Here is a 21,307-nt window from a genome sequence, read left to right as displayed (position 1 = left end):
CCTTAGGGTTATTATACCATAAGGTAATAGGAGGTTATTATATCATAAGGCCTTTTGGAGTTAGACCTCCGCCATACACTATGTGTGTGATGTTGGGCAAATTACTTAACTGTTTTTGAACATTATACTCACATTTTTTTTTTTAAGATTTTATTTATTTTGAGAGAGAGAGAGAGAGCACGAGCAGGGTGAGGAGTAGGGGGAGAAGCAGGCTCTCTCCACTGAGCAAGGAGCCCGATGCGGGGCTCGATCCCAGGACTCTGGGATCATGACCTGAGCCGAGGGCAGACGCTTAACCAACTGAGTCACCCAAGTGTCCCTATACTCACATTTGTAAAAAGAAACAATATAACAGTACTCATCTCATGAAGCTAGTGTGAAGTTTAAGTGAGGTGATATATCAGTACACTTGGGTGTGTGTGGTACTTTGTACATGGTGCGTGCTCCATCAGTGGTTATTACTGCTTTCACCCCTGAGAAACTTCTTTTACTTGTAGTTGTAAGTATGCCTTGACATGATAGAAATCCCCACTTTCTACACCCCAAATTTACCTAAGAATCACTCAAATTTGAACTAAAACCGCTATCTTTGAGACAGCAAAGGATAGGATACAGACATAAATCATATTTTCTCAAAACAAGGCATACAAAAGCATAAAAATGCAACAAGTTTTTTTCATTAAGATGATCATTTCATTCCCAAAAATATGTTTCCTTTGGGTCAAGGAAAAGATGATTCCTTTGTTTAGAAAAAGCGTATTAGCAATAACTATTTTCATGTAGCAAAATAGTCACTTTTAGGGATCACATCAATAGAAATCACTGTGAATTTTAATTTTTCTAGGATTCTGTACTGTTAATTATCTTTTGATGTTATTCTCTGTGCTCAAGTTAAAAATCATCAAAATCTTATATAAGCAAAAATAGAATTGATACGACCAACACAGCTCTGAAGAATTACCAAGAAATTACTTCTGTGAAGAAAAGCATGCTATTAACCTGATTTATAGCTCACAGGGTTGGACATTCTGCATAAAGGCTGCTCATATAACTTATAAGCTTAGCAAAGCTGCTATCACTTCAGTCTCATTCTGTTCTTGGCACCACTGTGGGAAGTGATACAAAACAGAAGTACTGCAAAGAAGGAATTAATTCATGATTTGTTGACATCCGAGAGACAAGAGACAAAAAAGTGAAATGAATTAGGTGGAACACACCCACACATATATACAAATCACAAGATATTTTACACTTTAACTAAAATCAAGTCATTGCATGAAATATGCTACAACTAAAATGTGGAAGAAGATAGAAATTTATTTTTGCTTTAAGGAGAGCCAAGTTGGAACGACTGGGGCACATATAAAATAGAATCAAAATATAAATCTTTGTCTTTAAAGATTTATTTATTTTATTTGTGTGTGTGTGAGAGAGAGAGAGAGCACATGTGCACGTGAGTGGGGGGAGGGGCAGAGGGAGAGAAGCAGACTCCTGTTGAGTGCAGAGCCCCCACCCCCCCATGTGGGGCTCTATCTCAGGAACCTGAAATTCTGACCTGAGCCGAAACCAAGAGTTGGATGCTCAACTTGATTGAGCTACCCAGGTGCCCCTATAATTCTTACTTTAAAAGAGGAGAGGGGAAACAAAAGAATAAAAATAGAAAATACTTATTCAGGAATAAGATTAATATTTGACTGCAATAAATTATAGAAGGATTTTTTATATTAAAAATAAAATACACATTAAAAAGTAATGTAAATAGTACACAATTTTAATTTGGAGTGATGGAAATTTTTGGAACTAAACAGAGGTGGTAGTTACACAGCATTGTGAATGTACTAAATGCCACTGACCCGTTCACTTGAATGTGCTGGTTTAATGTTATGTGAATTTCACCTCCATTCATTTTTTTTTTAAAGTAATGTAAGACTGTAGAATTTAACTTTGGCATCCTAATTGAGGTATCATGCCATAGGGCCTGCGTGGTGGGGATTGGGGGGGAGCAGGGATGTATATTCATGGTACCCCCTGGGCCCAACAGTGAGAACCTTCAGGAAAGTACAAAGTAGGGCAATTCACTTCTTTTGTCCTTACAGAGTCCTGGCCCATCTTTTCCTCTCACTGTGTAATCCCTCTTTTAGCCTTTCTAGTCTCCTTTTCAACACCTGTCCAGCCCTGTTTATCTCCCACTTCAAGTGCTCCATAGCCCTACATCACTCCCAATCATAAATTTGCTCTTCCCACGTCTCTCCACTTAAAACTAATGCATGATAAAATGTGAGTCTTTTATTAGCTTAATCATGTAATATTTTAGGACTTCATTAACTGAAATAGTTATTTAAGTGATTTGTTATCAAGTGATGTGTACTTGTGAATGGCATGCCGATTCTTACTGTAGCATATTTTTACTGAAGAAGCACATATAACGCTGTGTGCTGGGCACTATTATAAGCACTAGCTAAATACTAATCTACTTAGTTCCGTCCCATCCAGTTCTCTTCTTTAATCTTTGTCTCTTTCCTTCAAACCTGTCTCTCCCAACGCCAAGAACCTAAGACATGCCTGAAGACGAGAGTTCAGACACATTTGAAACTTGTTTCTTAAATGTTTGCAATCTCTGGCCCAAACTAGCATCATACTTAGGACATAGTAATTCTTCTGGTTGCCTAGTATTATTGTGTTCTAGGTAAAAGAGCCTTCAGAATAGTAGTAGGTGGTGAATATTTGAAGTAAACTTATAGAAGCCCTTATAAAGTTTTCCTTGGGTATTAGAGTCTTTAAAATTTTTTTTTAAATTGTGGTTAAATACATAGATCTTAACACTTACCATCTTAACACTTTTTAACTTTTTGTCATCTTAATGATTTTTAATAATTCAGTAGTGTTACATATATTCACATTGTTAAGCAACCAATCTCTAGAACTTTTTCATCTTGCAAAAGTGAAAGTTTATACTTTCACTTAAACACCAACTCCCTATTGTAAATATATTTAAGAAGCTAAAATACATAACAAAATGGCACCCCAAAATAGGCTATATTAATGTCATCTTAAAAACATTAAGTAGAGTGGGGTTTGCGGTGTTAATTTCCATTTGCCATATCCAGCTGGCTGGAAACTTTGCAAAACCTCTGTCTACCAGTTTCACAAATTAGATCTGCTTTGTTGCAGATAATTTATGCAATTAGAGGCCTTCTTTGTACATCAGGTCTTTCATTTCCACTGAGGAGGTGGAGAAAGAGTTCTCAAGTGGAAATAGCACAGAGCAACATTTTGGAAGGAAGAATTGGTGTGAGGTAAGGCAGAGGGTCCCAACAAATAGATAACATCACCCGCGTCATACTTGTGAGTCATTTGAACAACACAGTCTGTGAAAAGCATAAGTTACTCTACCTTGATACTCTATTGCTGTGACCACTTGATGGTCTTTTGGGGCAGAGAATCCATAGGCCTTATGATCTGAAAGATTAAAACAGATAGGATAATTAAAATAGTACCAAAGGCCACTTGCAAATATTTGAATGGAATGCAACATTAAGGAAAACTGGCCTAAAGTTTGGTGACAGTTTCACACATTCATAACCCATAGGTTTTAAAGTATCAAAATAAGAAAAACCAAGCCAAACCCTCTATGTCTCTTCCATTTTCTGTATTGTGGTTTTCTGCCCTCCCTTCACAAAGCAAAACCCATGGATCTGTAAGGGCCCCATGACAAACAACACAATTTCACAAGCTTGATTGTGAAAGGTTTTTTTGTTTTATTTTAAGATTTATTTATTTATTTTAGAGAATGTGGGAGCAGAGGGAGGGACAGAGGGAGAGGCAGAGAAGCAGACTGCCCACTGAGTGCAGAGCCTGACTCTGGGCTAGATACCAGGACCCCAAGATCATGACCTGAGCCCAAACCAAGAGTCTAACAACACTCAACGGACTGAGCCACCCAGGCGCCCCAAGCCTGATTGTTAAACAAGCGTCTTTGTCCTTAATTTAGCCTAATATGCAATCTAGTGCCTAAGGTATTGCCCCTTTAAGATAAAAGCTAATTATTTAAGGGTTTAAGTTGCTTTACAAACTTATCCCTGATTATACCTACATTGTATAGAAATGGGTCATTTAACATATTTTTGACTAGGAAATGTATATATAATATATACTGTATATAAACCTTGTATTACAAACATGATGAAAAATGCAAGCAGAACATCTTTATTTTTCTCCCAAAAATTTCAGTGATTTTCCAGGATTGGTCTATAGGATTGAAATGACTGACCAATTACGGTGGCTGGTGTGATCTGATAATAATCGACAATGACAACGATGAGATCATCATCGCTTTCATAAACTTATATAGAAAATTTCATTTTTTTTAAAGATTTATTTATTTTAGAGAGAGAGAGAGAGAGTGTGTGGGGGGAGGAGCAAAAGGAGAGAGAGAGTCTTAAGCAGGCTCCACAATGGACGTGGGGCCGATCTAACAACCCTGAGATCATGACCTAAGCCGAAACCAAAAGTCAGACACTTAACTGACTGAGCCAACCAGGTGCCCCAACAGTAGTTAACATTTATTAAGCACTTAGGTGTTAGGCAACATTCCTGGTGCTTTGCAAGTATTAACTCATTTAACTCTCACAACAATTCTCTGTGGTCGGGTACCACCATTTTTATCCACCTGTTTTGCAGGTGGGGACACTGAGACCCAGAGAGGGTAAGAAACCTCGGTCAAGATTATCCAAGTAGTAAGTGGTGGGGCTGGGATTTGAACTCATCCAGTCTATTCCCAAAGCCCACGGAGTTTATTACTATACTACTACACTGGGCCCCACATCGTGTTTCCCCCAAGCAGAACTATGGGGAAGGACTGCAGATTAGCAAGGACGCCGGGTGTAAAGGTCCATTAATCTAACGAAGATGGGATAAGGTGAGAAATTGGTGGTTATAATGAAGGCACAACAGGAAGATGGAAGCTGGGCAGTGGTAACTGGAAAAGTAGGAGAAGTAGCAGGGCATCGCAATCTCAGTGGGGAGGCTCTAGATGAGGGTTTCTCCATCTTGGCACTATTAACCATTGGAACCAGCTCATTCTTTGTTGTGGGGGGCTGTCCTGTGCACTGCAGGATGTTTTGCACTATCCCTGGCTTCTGCCAGTAGAACCTCCATCTCCCCTGTAGCAAACCCAAGTCATGACAACCAAAAATGTTTCCAGACATTGCCAAATGCCCCTGGGGGGGGGGGATCATACTTGGTGGAAAACCACTGCTTTAGACTTAGCAGGTAGGCTGATTGAAGACCCAGGAATAGAAATAAATAGACTAAAGGAGGACCAAAAAACCATGAGTTCAAGGATTTCAAAAAAAGTTCCTAAGAGATCAGAATTTCTTGAATATGAAATAATGTATTACATTTCTGGGAAGGAGTGAAAAATGTTTCATAGAACACGCCATCTTTGATTTATTCATCTATATGGACACTGACATGTAAATTATGACACTGTCCTAAGACTTCATCACTCCTGAGGAATACATGCTATTTGGGATAACTTTTTTTTTTCCTCTCCCTGAGAAGCCTGGACAGCGAATGTAATTGTGAAATGAAAACTCTTAGAAACCTACAGGCCTCAAATGTCTAGTTCTCCTGTCTAACATTGTTCAACTATTCAGGTTCTCTATCTCTAAATTGCAAACATCTTCATTAGGCAAATCGGCAAAGCTGGTGTCTATTGCAAAGAATGTAGAATTGAGCTGATTGCTTTCATTGACAGCTGTAAATATATTTGTATAAAGCAGTGACCTACGTGGCCCAGTCTTAGAGAGGTGTCAGGTCACCAAAGAGTGATTTCAAAATACCGCTTTTGCTTGTGTATTAAAAAAAAAAAAAATCATGAAGGGGTCCAAGCAAACTTTTTAAGTGTCCTCCTTTTCCCTTTTCCACATACTCTGCCACATACCAGAATGTCCCATAGTCCTCTAAACCCTACTCTCACCCCTATATGCCTTTCTTTTCCAGTTTCTACTCTCCTTCCCCAATTTTATTTTGTAGATCCCAAAGAGGGTCTGGATCTTCAGAGAACAGAGGGAGGGAAGACACTAAGCTGACCAAGCCAGGAAAGCCAGGACCTCATACGTTCATTCTGTGTTACACCTTCATTTAAATGACATGATCACTGAACGTTTTCCCAATAATTCTGATTCCAAATCATTATTCTGTGAAACTTTCAAAGCACACTTTGAAAAAGCCTCTTTTCTCCTTTAGCAATGTGTAAATTAGTGCCCTCAGAGAAATTCTGATTGTGACAGGCGTTTCTTGTGATTTTTGAACTACTTTAGTAGATTTTTTAGACAAAACAATGAAGACTCATATTCCCTAGAAACCAGTTGAGGGGAAAATCTGGGCAAAATAGAAAAAGATAATCTTTGTTCCCTCCACATCATCATATCTTTGAACTTTTCAAACACTGCACTGCCTACTGAGAATGTTTATTTTCTTCAGCAGGCTTGGGTTGTCTTTCATTTGAGGTGAACGTTAGTCCAATCTGAGACTGGAAGATTGAGAACTGGATCCAATTATTTTCCCCTTTTCTCAATTCCAGTTTCCTACTTGCTAAAACGTCCTTTGAGAAAGATTTCTTAAATTTTCAAAAATCACTTTAAAAGTTCTATGGAAAATAACGGCTGCTAACTCAGGAGTTTTATTAATTTCATTACTTTTATATGTATATGTTTGAATAGAAAAAAATGTCCCAAACACCAAAAAAGAGAGGATTGATTGAATTGGCAAAACTATGAATGTAAAACAATTATAAAGGGGATTGGTTTTAGTAAATTAATAAATAGATATTATTTCTTGGTACCTGAATATTTATTTCTGTGGTTTTAAGTGTCTTCTAGCTATGTTGCTTCCTCTGGTTCTATTTACTTCAAGGTTTGCTTTTTAATTAAGTAAAAATACTTAAAATGTGTGGTTACCTATGATGAACTTATTTAAACAGAAAGTTCTGAATCTTAAAAAAACAATTAAACATTATAAGACTTCTACCTTGTTTTAAGCCTTTCTGCTCTCGGAATTCGGTTATGTTTTTTTTTTTTTTTTAACTTGAACCCAATAACTTTATGAAAACAAAATGTTGGATTTTTTATCATCATTTCACTAACAGATGTTAGGAAGAGTCTCTGTTGGCTGCTTTCTTGAACTGATTTTTATTTTTTCTTCACCTTTCCAGAGTGAGTTAAAAAAGAAAACAAACAAAAAATTGTCATGTAGGTCTGCTGGTTGAGGTCAACAATTGTTTTAAAGTTAGCTACAAAACATCTTTAATAGTTTTGGATGTGTTCCAAAATCACTGGCAGAAGTTCATAAAATCATGTTAAGAGATGATTATTTCCATAACTGCTAACAACCCCAAGTCAAGTAATCCCTAACCAAATGAAATCTTTTGTGTTTCTTTTCCCTCAACTCTAAGAATAAAATTTCTTACATTGTCTATCAATCATCTAAAATATTCTTATGTGACTAAGGATAATCTAGTATGACTAAGAATAAATATTTATATTTATATCACAATTTTTAAATTTACTATAAAAGTGTTATTTAAAAAGTAACTTTTATTTGGAAACATGATTAGGAAAAACTGATGTGTTACAGAAGTTTTTTTGTTCTAAGAGTACATTACAGAGAGTACCATGATAAAAACAAGTTATAAAAACTGTGGATATGAGTTATTTCATAAGTTTTCAAAAACGAAAATTAATAGCCATGTGGTTTTGACAATCACCAATACACAATTATTGTACTAACAAATATAGAAAAGATGCACAGGGCTAGTAGTAACAGATAAAATAACACTATCCAGTATGATGTATGTATGTATGTATGTATTTTTTAAAGGAGACTTTTAATTTTTATTTATTTTTTAATTTTATATTTGCATTTTTTAATTTAAATTCAATTAATTAACATTTAATGTAGTATTAGTTTCAGATGTAGAGTACTTTCCAGTATTTATTATGGATAAATATTTATAGGGTAAAAAGTCTCCCAATGAAGTAGGAATCAGGAGTTAGGTTAATATACTCATCTATCTCACTATCATTCGACCATAGTAGGTCTGGAGAGTAGAGAGAGGGGGAGAGGATGGGGGGGAAGGAGAGGGAGGGGGAGAGGAACGGAGAGGAAGAGAGAGAGACACACAGAGATAGACCTGTCCTTCTGTCTTCAAACTGGATATTCTGGCCCTTCTTTTTTTTTTTTTTGTAAGATTTATTTCTTTATTTGAGAGAGAAAGAGAGCACATGAGCAGGGGGAGAGGGAGAGAAGCAGACTCCCTGCTGAGTGGGGAGCAGGCTAGATCCCACAAACCTGGGATCATGATCTGAGTCAAAACCAAAAGTCAGATGCCCAACCAACTGAGCCACCCAGGCAACCCTTCTGGCCCTTCCTTTTAATGAGAGAAAGGGAAACCATACACCAAAGTGCAAGGAAAAATAAAAGCTGTGCTTGTCTTTAGAGCTACCTGTGGCTGGTGTTCTGGTGAGTTAATGATGACCTAAAGAATTAAAGGGTGATTTTGACTATGAATAAAATTTCCCCTTAAGAACCTAGCATCTAAGTAAGATGTGACTCCACTGTGTTAAAATCCTCATTGGACAGATGTGACGATCGAGAGAGGTCCTTGCTCAAGGTCACAACGCTCAAACGCAGAGAAGCAAAGATGTGCATTTACACCGAGTTAGTTTGGTTCCACAGACCTTTCTCCCTCCCCCCATTCTCAGACTGGCATGAGGCACTGTGAGAAAGTCATGCCAAATATGACTCTGTCAGACTCTCTGAAGATGGCTTCACACCCATCTTCAATCTTTGTACCTCCAGAGTCTTATTTCTCTGCTTCACTGAATGAATTTGGGGAATCACTTGACGCATCCAATGTTTTCATTTTTTGAAAGTGCAAACAGGCAGTAATCAATACAAATTGAGTTTAACAGGGATCAGCACAGAATGTCAAAAATATTCTCTAATATTCCTAATCTGTCAAATTTATAATCTGCAAATGAAGTTATCTTTGCATTTCTCAGAGGAAGATAGAGCACTGCTAATGTCTTAAATCTTTTCCTGAATTAGAAGATTTATAAAATATAATGAATAAACACATAAAGGAAGGAGGACTGACCATGAATTTAATAAGGGGAAAGCTTTGGGGCTCTCCCTTGCATGAGCACCTCCTAAGGCTTTGAGGGTGAGGTGGGAGGGCCTAGCAATGTGTGCACATTTTGTAAAAGTTGCAAGAATAAGGGGCACCTGGGTGGCTCAGTCGGTTAAGCACCCGACTCTTGATTTCGGCTCAGGTCATGATCTCAGGGTTGTGAGATCAAGCTCTGCATTGGGCTCTGCGTTCAGCACAGAGTATACTTGAGATTCTCTCGCTCCCTCTGCCCCTCCCCCACCCAGGGCACCTGCACATGCACTCTGTCTAGGAAAAAAAAAAAAACTTGCAAGAATAAGATTCTTAGGGGTACAATTTTCTTAGTGAGGGCTCTAATAATCATCTTTGCACACAATTATGGGCTTCTTCTTATTAATGAGTTTATTTAGCTTTCTGGATTTGACCACTTATAATAAAGAAAGTGATCTCCAGAGTTCACTGCCTGATAGTTCAACCTTTAAAATACTATGGGTTTTATATGATCAACAACTTAGCGCATCCCTGCCCTCTCTCTCCCTCTCAAATTTCAATTCTGGAAAATACAGGGGTTGTATGAATTTTATTCTTCAACTCTCCTGCTGGATGATGGTTCATAAAAGCTTTCACCCTTACAGTTCATACGTAGGTTACTAATTAAATTCTATTACCATAAATGCTTCCAGAAGAGATTTGAAACCTAAGGGAAACCCTCCCAGCTTATTGTTGCTTCATGCTTCCTTTGATTAGTCTTCAGGAAGCCAAAGGAACAAGAATGATTTATTTTGAAATGCTGAACACGGAAACAATGGTTTGGCTTTGCTTAGCTGTCATATTTTACAACAGTCAGGTAAGACTACTCAGAATTAGTTACCCTGATTTCTCAGGCACTTTACAACCAGGTACTATAATTTCCCTTCTCTTTCCATAAAGACAATTCCCTGATTCACACTTTTTATTTCAAAACTGGTTCTACACATCCAACAATGAGCTAACACCAAAACCTACTCTTTAGGGTCAGTCATCTAGACCAGTAAAAGAAATGGTTTAATGAAATCTGTGTTATGGATTGAATGTTTGTGTCCCCTCTGCCAAAATCTGCGTGTTGAAATCCTAATGGCCAGTATGATGAGATTAGGAGGTGGAGGCCTTTGGGAGATGATTAGGTCATGAGGATGGAGCCTTCATGAATGGGAATAGTGCCTTTATGAAAGAGACTCAAGGGACCTCCATCTCAGCCATGTGAGGACACAACAAGAAAGTGACAGCTCGTAAGCAGGAAGCAGGCTCTCACCAGATACTGAATCTGCCAGCACCTTGGTCTTGGTATTTCTAGCCTCCAGAGCTGTGAGAAATAGGTATTTGTTTCTGAGCTACCCGGCCTATGGTATTTTCGCTATAGCAGCCTGAAGTAAGACAATCTGCATACATTCCAATCAGAGCTGCATCCTGAGCAGGTCAAGAAAGGAGTATGTGCCGTTAGAGATCGAATTTTTGAAACTTTTTCAGATGAAGTATTTAAAAAATGGACAAAGGTAGTTGTGCCCAAATATGGTGTCTAATAGTAATTGTTATCAAACAATTCAGGTGAAATTGTTGTTGGATGTCCCATGTAGCATGAGGATGGCTGCATTTATGACAGAATCCACCGGATATTTCTGAAATGCTGTAGAGGCAACCTTAGCCCTTCATATTTTGATGAGGTGGTGTCAGACCCGGCTCCTCATCCAATGGGATAGAGTGCTAAATAGCATTGCACCACCACCACCAGCACTATTTTCAACAGCTTGGCTTTTTGATTAAATATCTGAAATCAAACAAAAAGCAACATTAAAGTCCAGATGGGTGAAGAAAGGGTCATCTGTTAGAAAGGTGGCCCAAGGCTTTATTACAGCTGGGGACAGAATCGTTCCTCGTCTTCAGGAAGTCACAGCTGATAGAGATGAAATGAGACCCAGCTAGCTTTGAATACCCAGTGCCCTGAATTACTGGTCACATCACCTGGGGCAAGCGACAGCCTTAACCTTCTAAACCTTAGTTTCCATTGAAGTAAAATGAACCTAATAGTGCCTTCCCTAATTGGTTATAAGATTAAATAAAGTATGTAATTGCTTGGCCTACTTCCTGGCACACAGTAGATTCTCTACAAATACTTGCCTCTTAGCTCTCCCCTCTCGCTCGACAGTGCTTTTTATCCAATGTGATGATGCAAGTGTAGGGTTTTACAAATGATTCCGCCGTAATCGTGTATTCGGATGGATTGCAAACACAGAGAATGCATGGCCAGGCTTATGTATTTGTCTCCCTTCTTTGAATGATTAGCATGATGTCTTCATTACAGTGGCTGTCCTGTGTCTAAATTCGACCTCCTCTTCATCTTCGCTGTGACATATTTGGGTCAGCTACAGCCTCTTTGGGCTGTGCCTCATCATCTGTAAAACATGACTTACGATGGTGAAGCCTTCCCTAACTACTTTCATTGACACAGTTCACCATACCCTTCACCTTGATAACACCTTCCACACTTAGCATCCAGGACAGCACACTTCCCTAGCTTTCCTTCTCACAGGTCTTATCCTTGGTCATCTCCTCTTCTCCACCTAGGCTTCCTCCATTAATGGGGTCATCCCGACTCACGGCATTGAACACCCCCAGATACTAACAATTCCCAAATATATATCTCCAGTCCAGATGTCTCTGCTGAACTCCGGACTCAGATTCAAATGCCTATTTAACTCTGCCTCTTGAAGGTTTAGCAGACATTTCAAACACTATGTCCAAACCTCATCTTTCTTTCTAAATCTGCCCCACTTACCCCAACTCAGATGATAGCAAGTCTATTCGTTCAGTTGTTCCGGCCAAAAAGTTTGCACTTATCCTTAATGACTGCAGCTACCATGGCTCATATCCAATTCATCAGTCAAGTCCTATTAGCTCTACCTTCAAAATGCATCCAGAACTACCTCTTACTACTTCCATTGCCACCCGCTCTGAGTACCATCATCTCTGCCTGGATCCCTGCAGTAGACTCCTGACTGGCCTTCTACTCTATCCTGTCCCTCTAAAATCTAATTTCAATGCATCCACTAGAGAGATCCATTAAAATGCTAAATCGGATCATGGCACTCTTGCTCAAAACCTTGGACCAGTTCTCCATTTTCCTCAGAGTAAAGGCAGACACCCTTACATTGGCCTGGAAGCCCTGTGCAATCTGGCCTTGCTTCCTTTCAACCCCCTTTCCTCAATTCCTCCAGGGACACTGGCCTCCGTACTCATTCTCAAAACAGGCCAGGCTTGACTGTTCCCTCTGCCTGAAAGGCTCTTCCTTCAGATGTCTATGAACTCTCTTACTTCTTCAAGTTTTTGTTCAGAGGACACCTCCTTAATGAAGTCTACTCTGGCCACCATCTTCCATATTGCAACCCCACCTCCATCTGACCTTTTTCCTTCCAAACTCCCTGATTTCCTTAATTCTGATTTGGTTTTTCTTTTTTCCATAGTGCCCACCACCTTCTAACACACTATATAATGTACTTATGCACTGAAGGCAGGGAGCTTTATTTTCTTACCTATATCGATACTCCAAGCCAAGAATTGCTTGATTTGTACTAGATACTAAATAAATATTTGCCAAATGAATGGAAACAAAGTTAATTATGGAGAAAATGGAAATGGAATATAAAGTGCTATGCTCAATTTTTTGAATTAAGGGATGAGCTGCACAAGATTAATCAATGAAAGATTCTTTTTTTTTTTTTTTAAAGATTTTATTTATTCACTTGAGACACAGAGATACAGAGAGGAGAGAGAGAGCACGAGCAGGGAGAGAGGCAGAGGGAGAGGGAGAAGCAGGCTCCCCGCTGAGCCAGGAGCCTGATGTGGGGCTCAATCCCAGGACCCTGGGATCATGATCTGAGCCGAAGGCAGATGCTTAACCATCTGAGCCACCCAGGCGCCCCTCAATGAAAGATTCTGAAGCAGCTAATTTTGAAATCAAAAATACTTTATCACAACATCACTGGGCAGAATTAATTTTCATATTGTGCTGCAGCAAAAAATTACATAGTAGTAGTAGTATGTAGTATATGGAAGAGTTACCTAAAATGTGATTTTAAAAGCCATAAATCACTGTTCTTATTTTTAAAAATATCCATTTAATAAATTCTAATTTTAATAACACAAGGTGAGAAGTTTTCTTCTTTTTTTATGATTTTATTTATTTATTTGAGAGAGAATGAGAGAGAGAGCATGAGAAAGGGGAGGGTCAGAGGGAGAAGCAGACTCCCCGCTGAGCAGGTAGCCTGATGCGGGACTCGATCCTGGGATTCCAGGATCATGACCTGAGCTGAAGGCAGTCGCTTAACCAACTAAGCCACCCAGGTGCCCAAGAAGTTTTATTTCTTAAAGTAAAATTACTTGCTTGAAAATTTTGATATATAATTTAAAATAGCATTGTGGTTAATTTTGTGTCATCTTGGATGGGCCAGAATGTCCAGATATGTGGTCAAACATTATTCTGGATGTTTCTGTGAAGGTGTTTTTGGATGAGGTTAACATTTAAATGGATGGACTTTGAGTAAAGCCGATTGCCCTTCATAATGTGGGTGGGCTTCCTCCCATAAGTTGAAGGCCTGAACAGAACAAGAGACTGACCTCCCCTGAGCAAGAGGGAATTCTGCAGCGGACAGCCATTGGCCTTGAACTGCAGCACTGACTCTTCCTGGGTCTCCAGCCTGCTGGCCCACTCTGCAGATTTTGGACTTGTCTGCCTCTTTAATCCCATGAGCCAAGTCCTCAAAATAAGTCTTTTAATTTATATCCACTTCCTATTGGTTCTGTTTCTCTGGAGAACTCTAATAGAAGCATCATAAATGTATTACAGTAATAAATTAATTTGGAGGTGTCTACTTTAATACAAGTGTGCTTTGTATCTTAGGAGTTCTTTTTGGAGGTTCAGCGATACACTGTAAATTTTTTTAAATGTTCCATAGCCATTTTTGTCCCAAGAATAATGACCTGGAACAACCTTCCATAGTCAATCACTCCCCTTTAAACCTTAACAAACACCCTCCTCTGAGCCATGTCTATATCTCAAGGACAATGGATAGTCTTCCTTATCCTTTTCACACAGTCTTCCCTTGGAGGGGAGGTGTGCACAGGAGTGGAGGCTCTGTCTCCTCTCCATTAAAATTCTCTCCAATCTTCAAGGCCTCTCCTAAGTCTCACCACTTCTAGAAAGTTCTCCTGTCAGGGCACCTGAGTGGCTCAGTCAGCTAAGCGTCTGCCTTCTGCTCAGGTCATGATCCCAGGGTCCTGGGATTGAGCCCCACATCAGGCTTCCTGCTGCTTCTCCCTCTGCCTGCCGCTTCCCCTGCTTATGCTCTCTCTCTCTCTCAATTTCTCTCTCTGTCAAATAAATAAATAAATATCTTTAAAAAAAAAAAGTTCTCCTGTCAAAGCTCTAAGTAACATCTTGACAAAATCCACTTTGATAAAACTAAATAGCCTTGTATGATTTTTCACATTTGATAGTTTTTGCGACAACATTATCTCCTGGTTCTCTTCTCTGATGCTCCTTTCCTGTTTCCTCTCCCTCAGACTGGCCACTGACTTTTAGTGTCTTATAGAAAGATGAGGGTTCTGTGGTCATAAATGTTTGGGAAACATCCATTTAGTAAGTTAAACAGGGGTGCCTAGCTGGCTCAGTTGGTAGAACATACAGCTTTTTTTTTTTTTTTAAGATTTTATTTATTTGACTGAGAGAGAGAATGCACAAGCAGGGGAAGCAGCAGGCAGAGGGAGAGGGAGAAGCAGACTCCCCGCCAAGCAGGGAGCCTGATGCTGTGCTCCATCCCCAGACCCTGAGATCATGACCCACCCCAAAGGCAGATGCTTAACCAACTGAGCCACTCAAGTACCCCAGATCATGCAACTCTTGATCTCAGGGTTGTAAGTTTGAGCCCCATGTTGGGTGTAGAGATTAAAGATAAAATCCATGAAAAAAAAGAGTTAAAACTCTCTATTGTAGGAGTTATTAGAGCCTTTAGCATGCTAAGGAGCATTGTGACTCTCCAAGGGGAAATATAACATAGAGTATGAACAATGGAGTAGAGTAAGAGAGGAAAAAGCCCAAGGGAAACTTCTGTAGAAGACTGAGAAGAAGCAATCAGAGAAACAAGAAAAACTAGGGCAGAATGGTGTCATGGAAGTCAGGGGTGGGCAGACTTTCAAGGAAGGAGCGTCAACAATATTGGATGTTCCAGAGAGGTCAAGTAAGGTTTTAACTGAAAGTAAACTGTGAATTTAGAGACTAGTAAATCATTGGTGATACAATGATAGCAATTTCAGTGGCATGGGAAAGGAGCACTTTGCAGTGGGCTGAATGGTCACTACAAAAACGGAGACAAATGCAGATCATCACCAATTTAAGAATTTTATTACAGAATCACGGTGAGCTTTTTTCCCACTGCAACTGTAGAGACTTTAACATGTTTGTAGCCCATGTTTGGAGAGCTAGTAATAAAGATAAGTTGAAGATAGATAAGGGAGGATGGAACAAAGGACCCAAGGAGACTGGTGGAATATCATCCTGAGCACAAGAAGAAACTAGCTTTCAGAGGGAGAGATGGCTCTTTGGTTCAGGAGGGAACTTGCTAAGGATGAACACGAATGTGCACAGGCTTCAACTCATCTGCCTCACTCCTTCATGAGGTACCTTCTCACAATACGCTCTGATTATATTTATTTATTTATTTTTAAGATTTTATTTATTTATTTGAGAGAGAGAGAGGGGCAGAGGGAGAAGCAAGACTCCCCACTGAGCAAGGAGTCTGACGCAGGCTCGATCCCAGGACCTGGGATCATGACCTGAGCCAAAGGCAGACGCTTAACCTACTGAGCCACCCAAGCGCCCCACAATCTGATCATATTTAGCTTCCTTCAGAGGCTTCCCCCTTGCTTTCAGGATGAATGCCAAATTTCTTCAAATGGCCTTTCAGAACTGGCTTGTCTTTCCAGCCTCCCCCTCAAGTGCTGACTACCCACAGACCCTGTGTTCAAGTCCTCCCCCTGCCCCCAGAGGGCTCCCACTGCTCTTTGAACACCATGGGTCTTTGCATCCTCCATTCTCTCTCCCTGAAATTCCCTCCTTCCAACACTCCCCTGACAAATGGGGAACTTCCATAGATAACTCAATGCCCCACTCAAACATTAGGAAAGGCAAAGCCTTCCCCAGCCCCTTCTATCCTTCTGTACATAGTCAGCCCTTCTTCTATCTGATACAGCACTTTTTATAAGCCTTTATTATTTTTTATTACAAACTATCTTTTACATATCTGTGTCTTCCATTGAATAGCATTAGGAACATGACAATGTTAGGAACAGTTTGACATATTGCATACTTCACACACAATAAGAGATAATTAAACGTTGCAAACAAAACTGAACATGTCTTCAAATGAGATGTATCAACTTTTTTAGTATATTTTATATATACTATAAACTATACATAAAGCACGAAATATATTTTAAAGATGGTATAAACTAACATATCTTTGTAATTTAGCACACCACCTGGCATACTAGACCCACAAATACTAGTTGAATTAAAATACAGTATTAGGCTCTAGTGATACTTTAATAATTCTTTGATAATACTAAAGTTTATAGTCTCTTTGCACAAAAATCTAGAAGTAACTTTCACATTGCGTAACTCTAAACTACCCTCACTCTAACTACATATAAAAGGAAAAAAATGACATATTTTAGTGAAACACGGGTGCATATGAACACAGTTATTCTTCAGTGCATTCTATAGAGTCATTATTTTAATATTTTTCTCCCATTTAATTTTTTCTCTCACATCAGCTAAAAATGAACCCTGAAAAGGGAAAAACTGCTTCCCTAAAAATAGTATATATAAGTTTCCTGTCTTCCACAAACTGAAGAATTTACTGCAGTAATGAAATACATGTTAATTTGCATCCATTTATTTTAATTGGTTGGTTTTCAGCACTACCAGAACCTCTTTTTCTTTCTTTTCTTTTTTTTAAAGATTTTATTTATTTGAGAGCGAGAGAGTGTGAGAGAGAGATAGCGAGACAGAGAGAGAGAGAGAGCGCGCACACGCACGAGGGGGGTGGGGGAGGGACAGAGGGAGAGGGAGAAGCAGACTCCCTGCTGAGCAGGGAGCCCAAGATCCTGAGATCATGACCTGAGCCAAAGGCAGACACTTAACCAACTGAGCCACACACGCACCCCAGACCTTTTTTTCTAATAAATTTTTCATGCCCCTTTACTATCCTGAAACAAAATTTATGGGTAATATAACATTTTCTATGTATATATGTGTATACATATACACATATAAACATATATGCATGTATAAAATTTGGAAAACTAAACATAATGTTCCTTTAATATTAAAGAGAAATAAAAATAAAACAGTATATAGTAAAATATTATATATTTCAATTTATAAATGTTTATACATGAGTACACTAGCATACACAATGATGAAGAATTCAGGTATTAGTCTATCTATACTTACTATGTTAAACTGGATTTAAGAGAAAAAGACCTGAAGCCATTCCAAACGAAACAGGAAAATAAAGAACAGACTCACTGTGGATATTTAGTTATGCATTAAGGCTGTGCAAAAAAAAAAAAAAAAAATTCTGTTTACAGCTAAATTAGTGTAAGTTATAGGCTCAGATAGTTATAAAGTTTTCACTTATATGAACATGCAGTGGAAATTGCCAGATGAAGGATGAAGGGCGAGGGACACAGGGAAGTTCTTCATTTTACAACACTGTCTGGCACACAGATCCCTGCCCAGCAGGTGTATAGCATCCACCCATCATTGTGACAATCAAATAGGTCCCCAGAACTCCGCAACACTCCCTGGGGCAGCAACACCCACTGGTAGCTCTCCATCAAATTCCTTGAACACACATTCAGCTAATAGAAACCTGAAAGCTTTGCATTTCAAACTATTACGAACTGAGTATTCTCCACTTACACAGCTGATGTCACATGGCCTATAAAGTTAATATTTTAAGGGTAAACCTATGATCTCCCATGTTCCACTGGTGGTAATTGTTCTCACGATAAAACTACGAAGGAGGTATTGGAGAGGACACAGGGTTTATTGAGACCTTTTTGGTATAGTTTGGTGGCTTTTCAATTCTGTAATTTTCTCTCACCTCTTTTGATTTTTAATTACTCCCTGCTCCAGATCTAAGCCCAATATAATTCTGCCTACTCACAATATGCTGTATTTCCAAGGATAACATTTTCAGCTAAGAAACATTTAACCAATTTTGATGATCTAACTGGGATAATTGGTGTCTCTTAAGTTTTCTTATCTGTCAAGAATAGTACGCCTAAAGATATTTCTTTCTTTCTTTCTTTTTTTGCAGGCATGTTCTCCCACATACTTAAATGATTTTAAAGCTCTCTGATCCAAATCTTTAATAAAAATCTTTGAAACGGCAAACATATCGTGAAATCTTAACCCAGTTTTTGTTACCTTCAAAGATATAACACAGACACTCATAATTAAACTGCAAGTGCCTGAAGCCTAATTAGGAATCTTGGACTCAACATGCTGAAAGAGTCCCAAATATTTTCTGACTGATCCTGTTCCCATGGAAACTAAAGTTGGGAAGTAGTAAAAGACAGAAGAAATTACAAAATGGTACCACAGAAATTAGCTGAAAGAGTTATTCTTCATTTCAAAATAAAGGGGAAAAAAAAATCTTTGTGTCCTACTATCAGATAGCACATAGCAATTTAAAAGATAATGCATACAAAAAATTCAGGAAGTGTGTGATATATGAAAATATTTATTTTTGCTTATGACAATATTCATGTTTTTCTTTTGATATTAACTTCTAGGAAAAAAGCCAGAAAATTATGGGGACTTTTTCTATTTCCCTTTCAAATGATCTGCGATGCTACAGTGTGCCTAAATTTGATAATAAATCCCTCAACAATATTGGATGAGCTCATGTTTGGATATTTTTCCCATTTAGTGAAACAATATTTTCAGATCATGAAATATTTATTTCAGGCTTATGGCTTACCCTCAGGTTAATATTGCTTTGAATTCAATTTGAGTTGTGAACAGAAGGCATTTGTATATGTTAAGAGACAACCACACATTTGTAGTGGTCATACTACTAAGTGTCAGACATTAAATGTCAGAAGGCATTATAATAACATATTAAGATTTTTAAGCCGTCACCCACACTCTAAACGGAATACTCAAATTATTTTCTTATTATGACAGAAAAAATGAGTCATCCTTGCAGTGCCCCTGTGAGATACTGTATGCTGATTCTAAATCCATACATGACAACACAGAGATTCCCCTCCCTTCTCCTTGTGCCTTTGAACACCAGAAAAGAGCGCCTTCCATTTCCCCTAAAAGTCTCCTCAGCCTTCTAACTTTCCTTACACTTCCCAGTGTCTTCATCTCCCACATAGGAAAAAAAAAAAAATGGGATCTGGAGTCAGCAGTTCTAACTTCAAGTCCTGCCTCTGTGTCTCCCTAAAAATATTCCGAGCCTCTGCTTCTCATTTATGAAACCTTGATAAAAATAGTTCCGGGTACCTCACAGGAATGTTAACAGGAGAATTAAGTAATAGCTTCACTCTGAACTCCCTTGGTTTTTCTGGCCTCCAGATAACAACTGACTTGGCAAAACTCCTCCCCACTTTGTCTCTTATTTCTCTGGGCACTTCTTCTTCATTGTCTCTGCTCTTTTATATTCTTTAACTGAGCACATGCTCCAGAGTTCAGTCCTTTGCCCACACTAATCCAACCTCAGTATTCTCCTGGAGAATGTCTTCTCCCAGAGTGAATCTCCCTATTTTTGTTTACCACTTAAGTACAGGGGATAAGTACAAGAGGATTTATACTTTCATCCTCTTTCCAATGCTCTATAGAGACATTTTTAGTTGGATATTTTGTTGCCTCTTGACATATACAAAATAATCATTCCTTCTCAATGTAAACATTATGATTTCTCTGGTTCTTCAAATTTACAAACTTGAAATTACTGTTTTGATGTCTTTGATGTCCCCCCATATTTAATCAACCACTAAATCTTACCAATTTCTATTTTCAATGTCTCCTGGATTTAACTGTTCCGAAACAATTTTGGCAGCTGCTATCTTAATTCTGTACCCTTTTACCTAATACTTGGGCTATCGTCACTTCTTTCCTTCTAAGTCTATCCTATATGTAAGGCTCAAAATTATTGGTTACCTTAAATACCATCTTTTTTTTTTTTTAATGTTTTTATTTATTTATTCATGAAAGTCAGAGAGAGAGAGAGAGAGGCAGAGGCAGAGGGAGAAGCAGGCTCCCCGCCCAGCAGGGAGCCCGATGCAGGACTCGATTCCAGGACCCTGGGATCATGACCTGAGCTGAAGGCAGACGCTCAACCATCTGAGCCACCCAGGCGCCCTAAATACCATCTTTTGGTATACTGCTTCATTCTTCAAAACTTCTAGCAACTTCCTGACGACTACTGCATCAGATAGAGACTTTATACATAATATATAATCAACTCCATGAATACCAAGCCATTTCTTGCTCCTTTTCAAAACAAGCTCTGTGTTCTAACCAATAAGAACTCTGAAAGAGGCAGTTTAGAATGTAAACAAGTTCTCAACACCATACAAAATAATTTTAGCATCTAAGTATGGTACATTTTTTTTTCCCATTTGAAAACAAAATGTTAAATTATGAAGAACTCTAATCATCGTTAAATCAAACCCTCTCATTTTACAAATAAGGAAAACAAGATCCAAATAAAATAGTTTTCTCTTTTTTTTTTAGCCTTATCAAAAACTAAGAGCAGAACTGACACAATCTTAGGTCTTTGCATCCCAAGCTCCATTTTCTTTATGCCATACTTTTTGCTTCCTTGTAAACAAGTGACATTTATGGTTTGAAGTATAAGGAGGTCCTCTGACCCTCCAGTAGAGACATTTTACCTGGACATTTAACTTATGAATCCAATAACGTACCCCTGCCAAATAGACTGGGAACTCTAATTTATAAAATTAATCAACTTAAAAAGTGAACGTGATTCTGCCCACCATTTAAGTCAGTGTGAATGTACCCCT

General features: G+C 38.6%; 1 protein-coding gene across 7 annotated transcripts in view; it reads right to left on the bottom strand.

Annotated features, from left to right (window-relative positions):
- The window catches only part of JAM2 (junctional adhesion molecule 2), a 59,542-nt gene that overhangs the window by 23,007 nt on the left and 15,228 nt on the right, over positions 1–21,307 (bottom strand). For all 7 annotated transcript variants that reach the window (XM_032393244.1, XM_032393239.1, XM_032393240.1 and 4 more), the window contains exon 2: positions 3,394–3,459. In XM_032393244.1, the coding sequence (XP_032249135.1) occupies positions 3,394–3,459 (66 nt within the window). The remainder of the gene's footprint in view (positions 1–3,393; positions 3,460–21,307) is intronic.

The sequence above is a fragment of the Phoca vitulina genome, unplaced genomic scaffold (assembly GCF_004348235.1).
Source record: "Phoca vitulina isolate PV1807 unplaced genomic scaffold, GSC_HSeal_1.0 scaffold72, whole genome shotgun sequence".
Lineage (NCBI taxonomy): Eukaryota > Metazoa > Chordata > Mammalia > Carnivora > Phocidae > Phoca > Phoca vitulina.
This window is presented reverse-complemented; position numbering and strand designations above follow the sequence as displayed.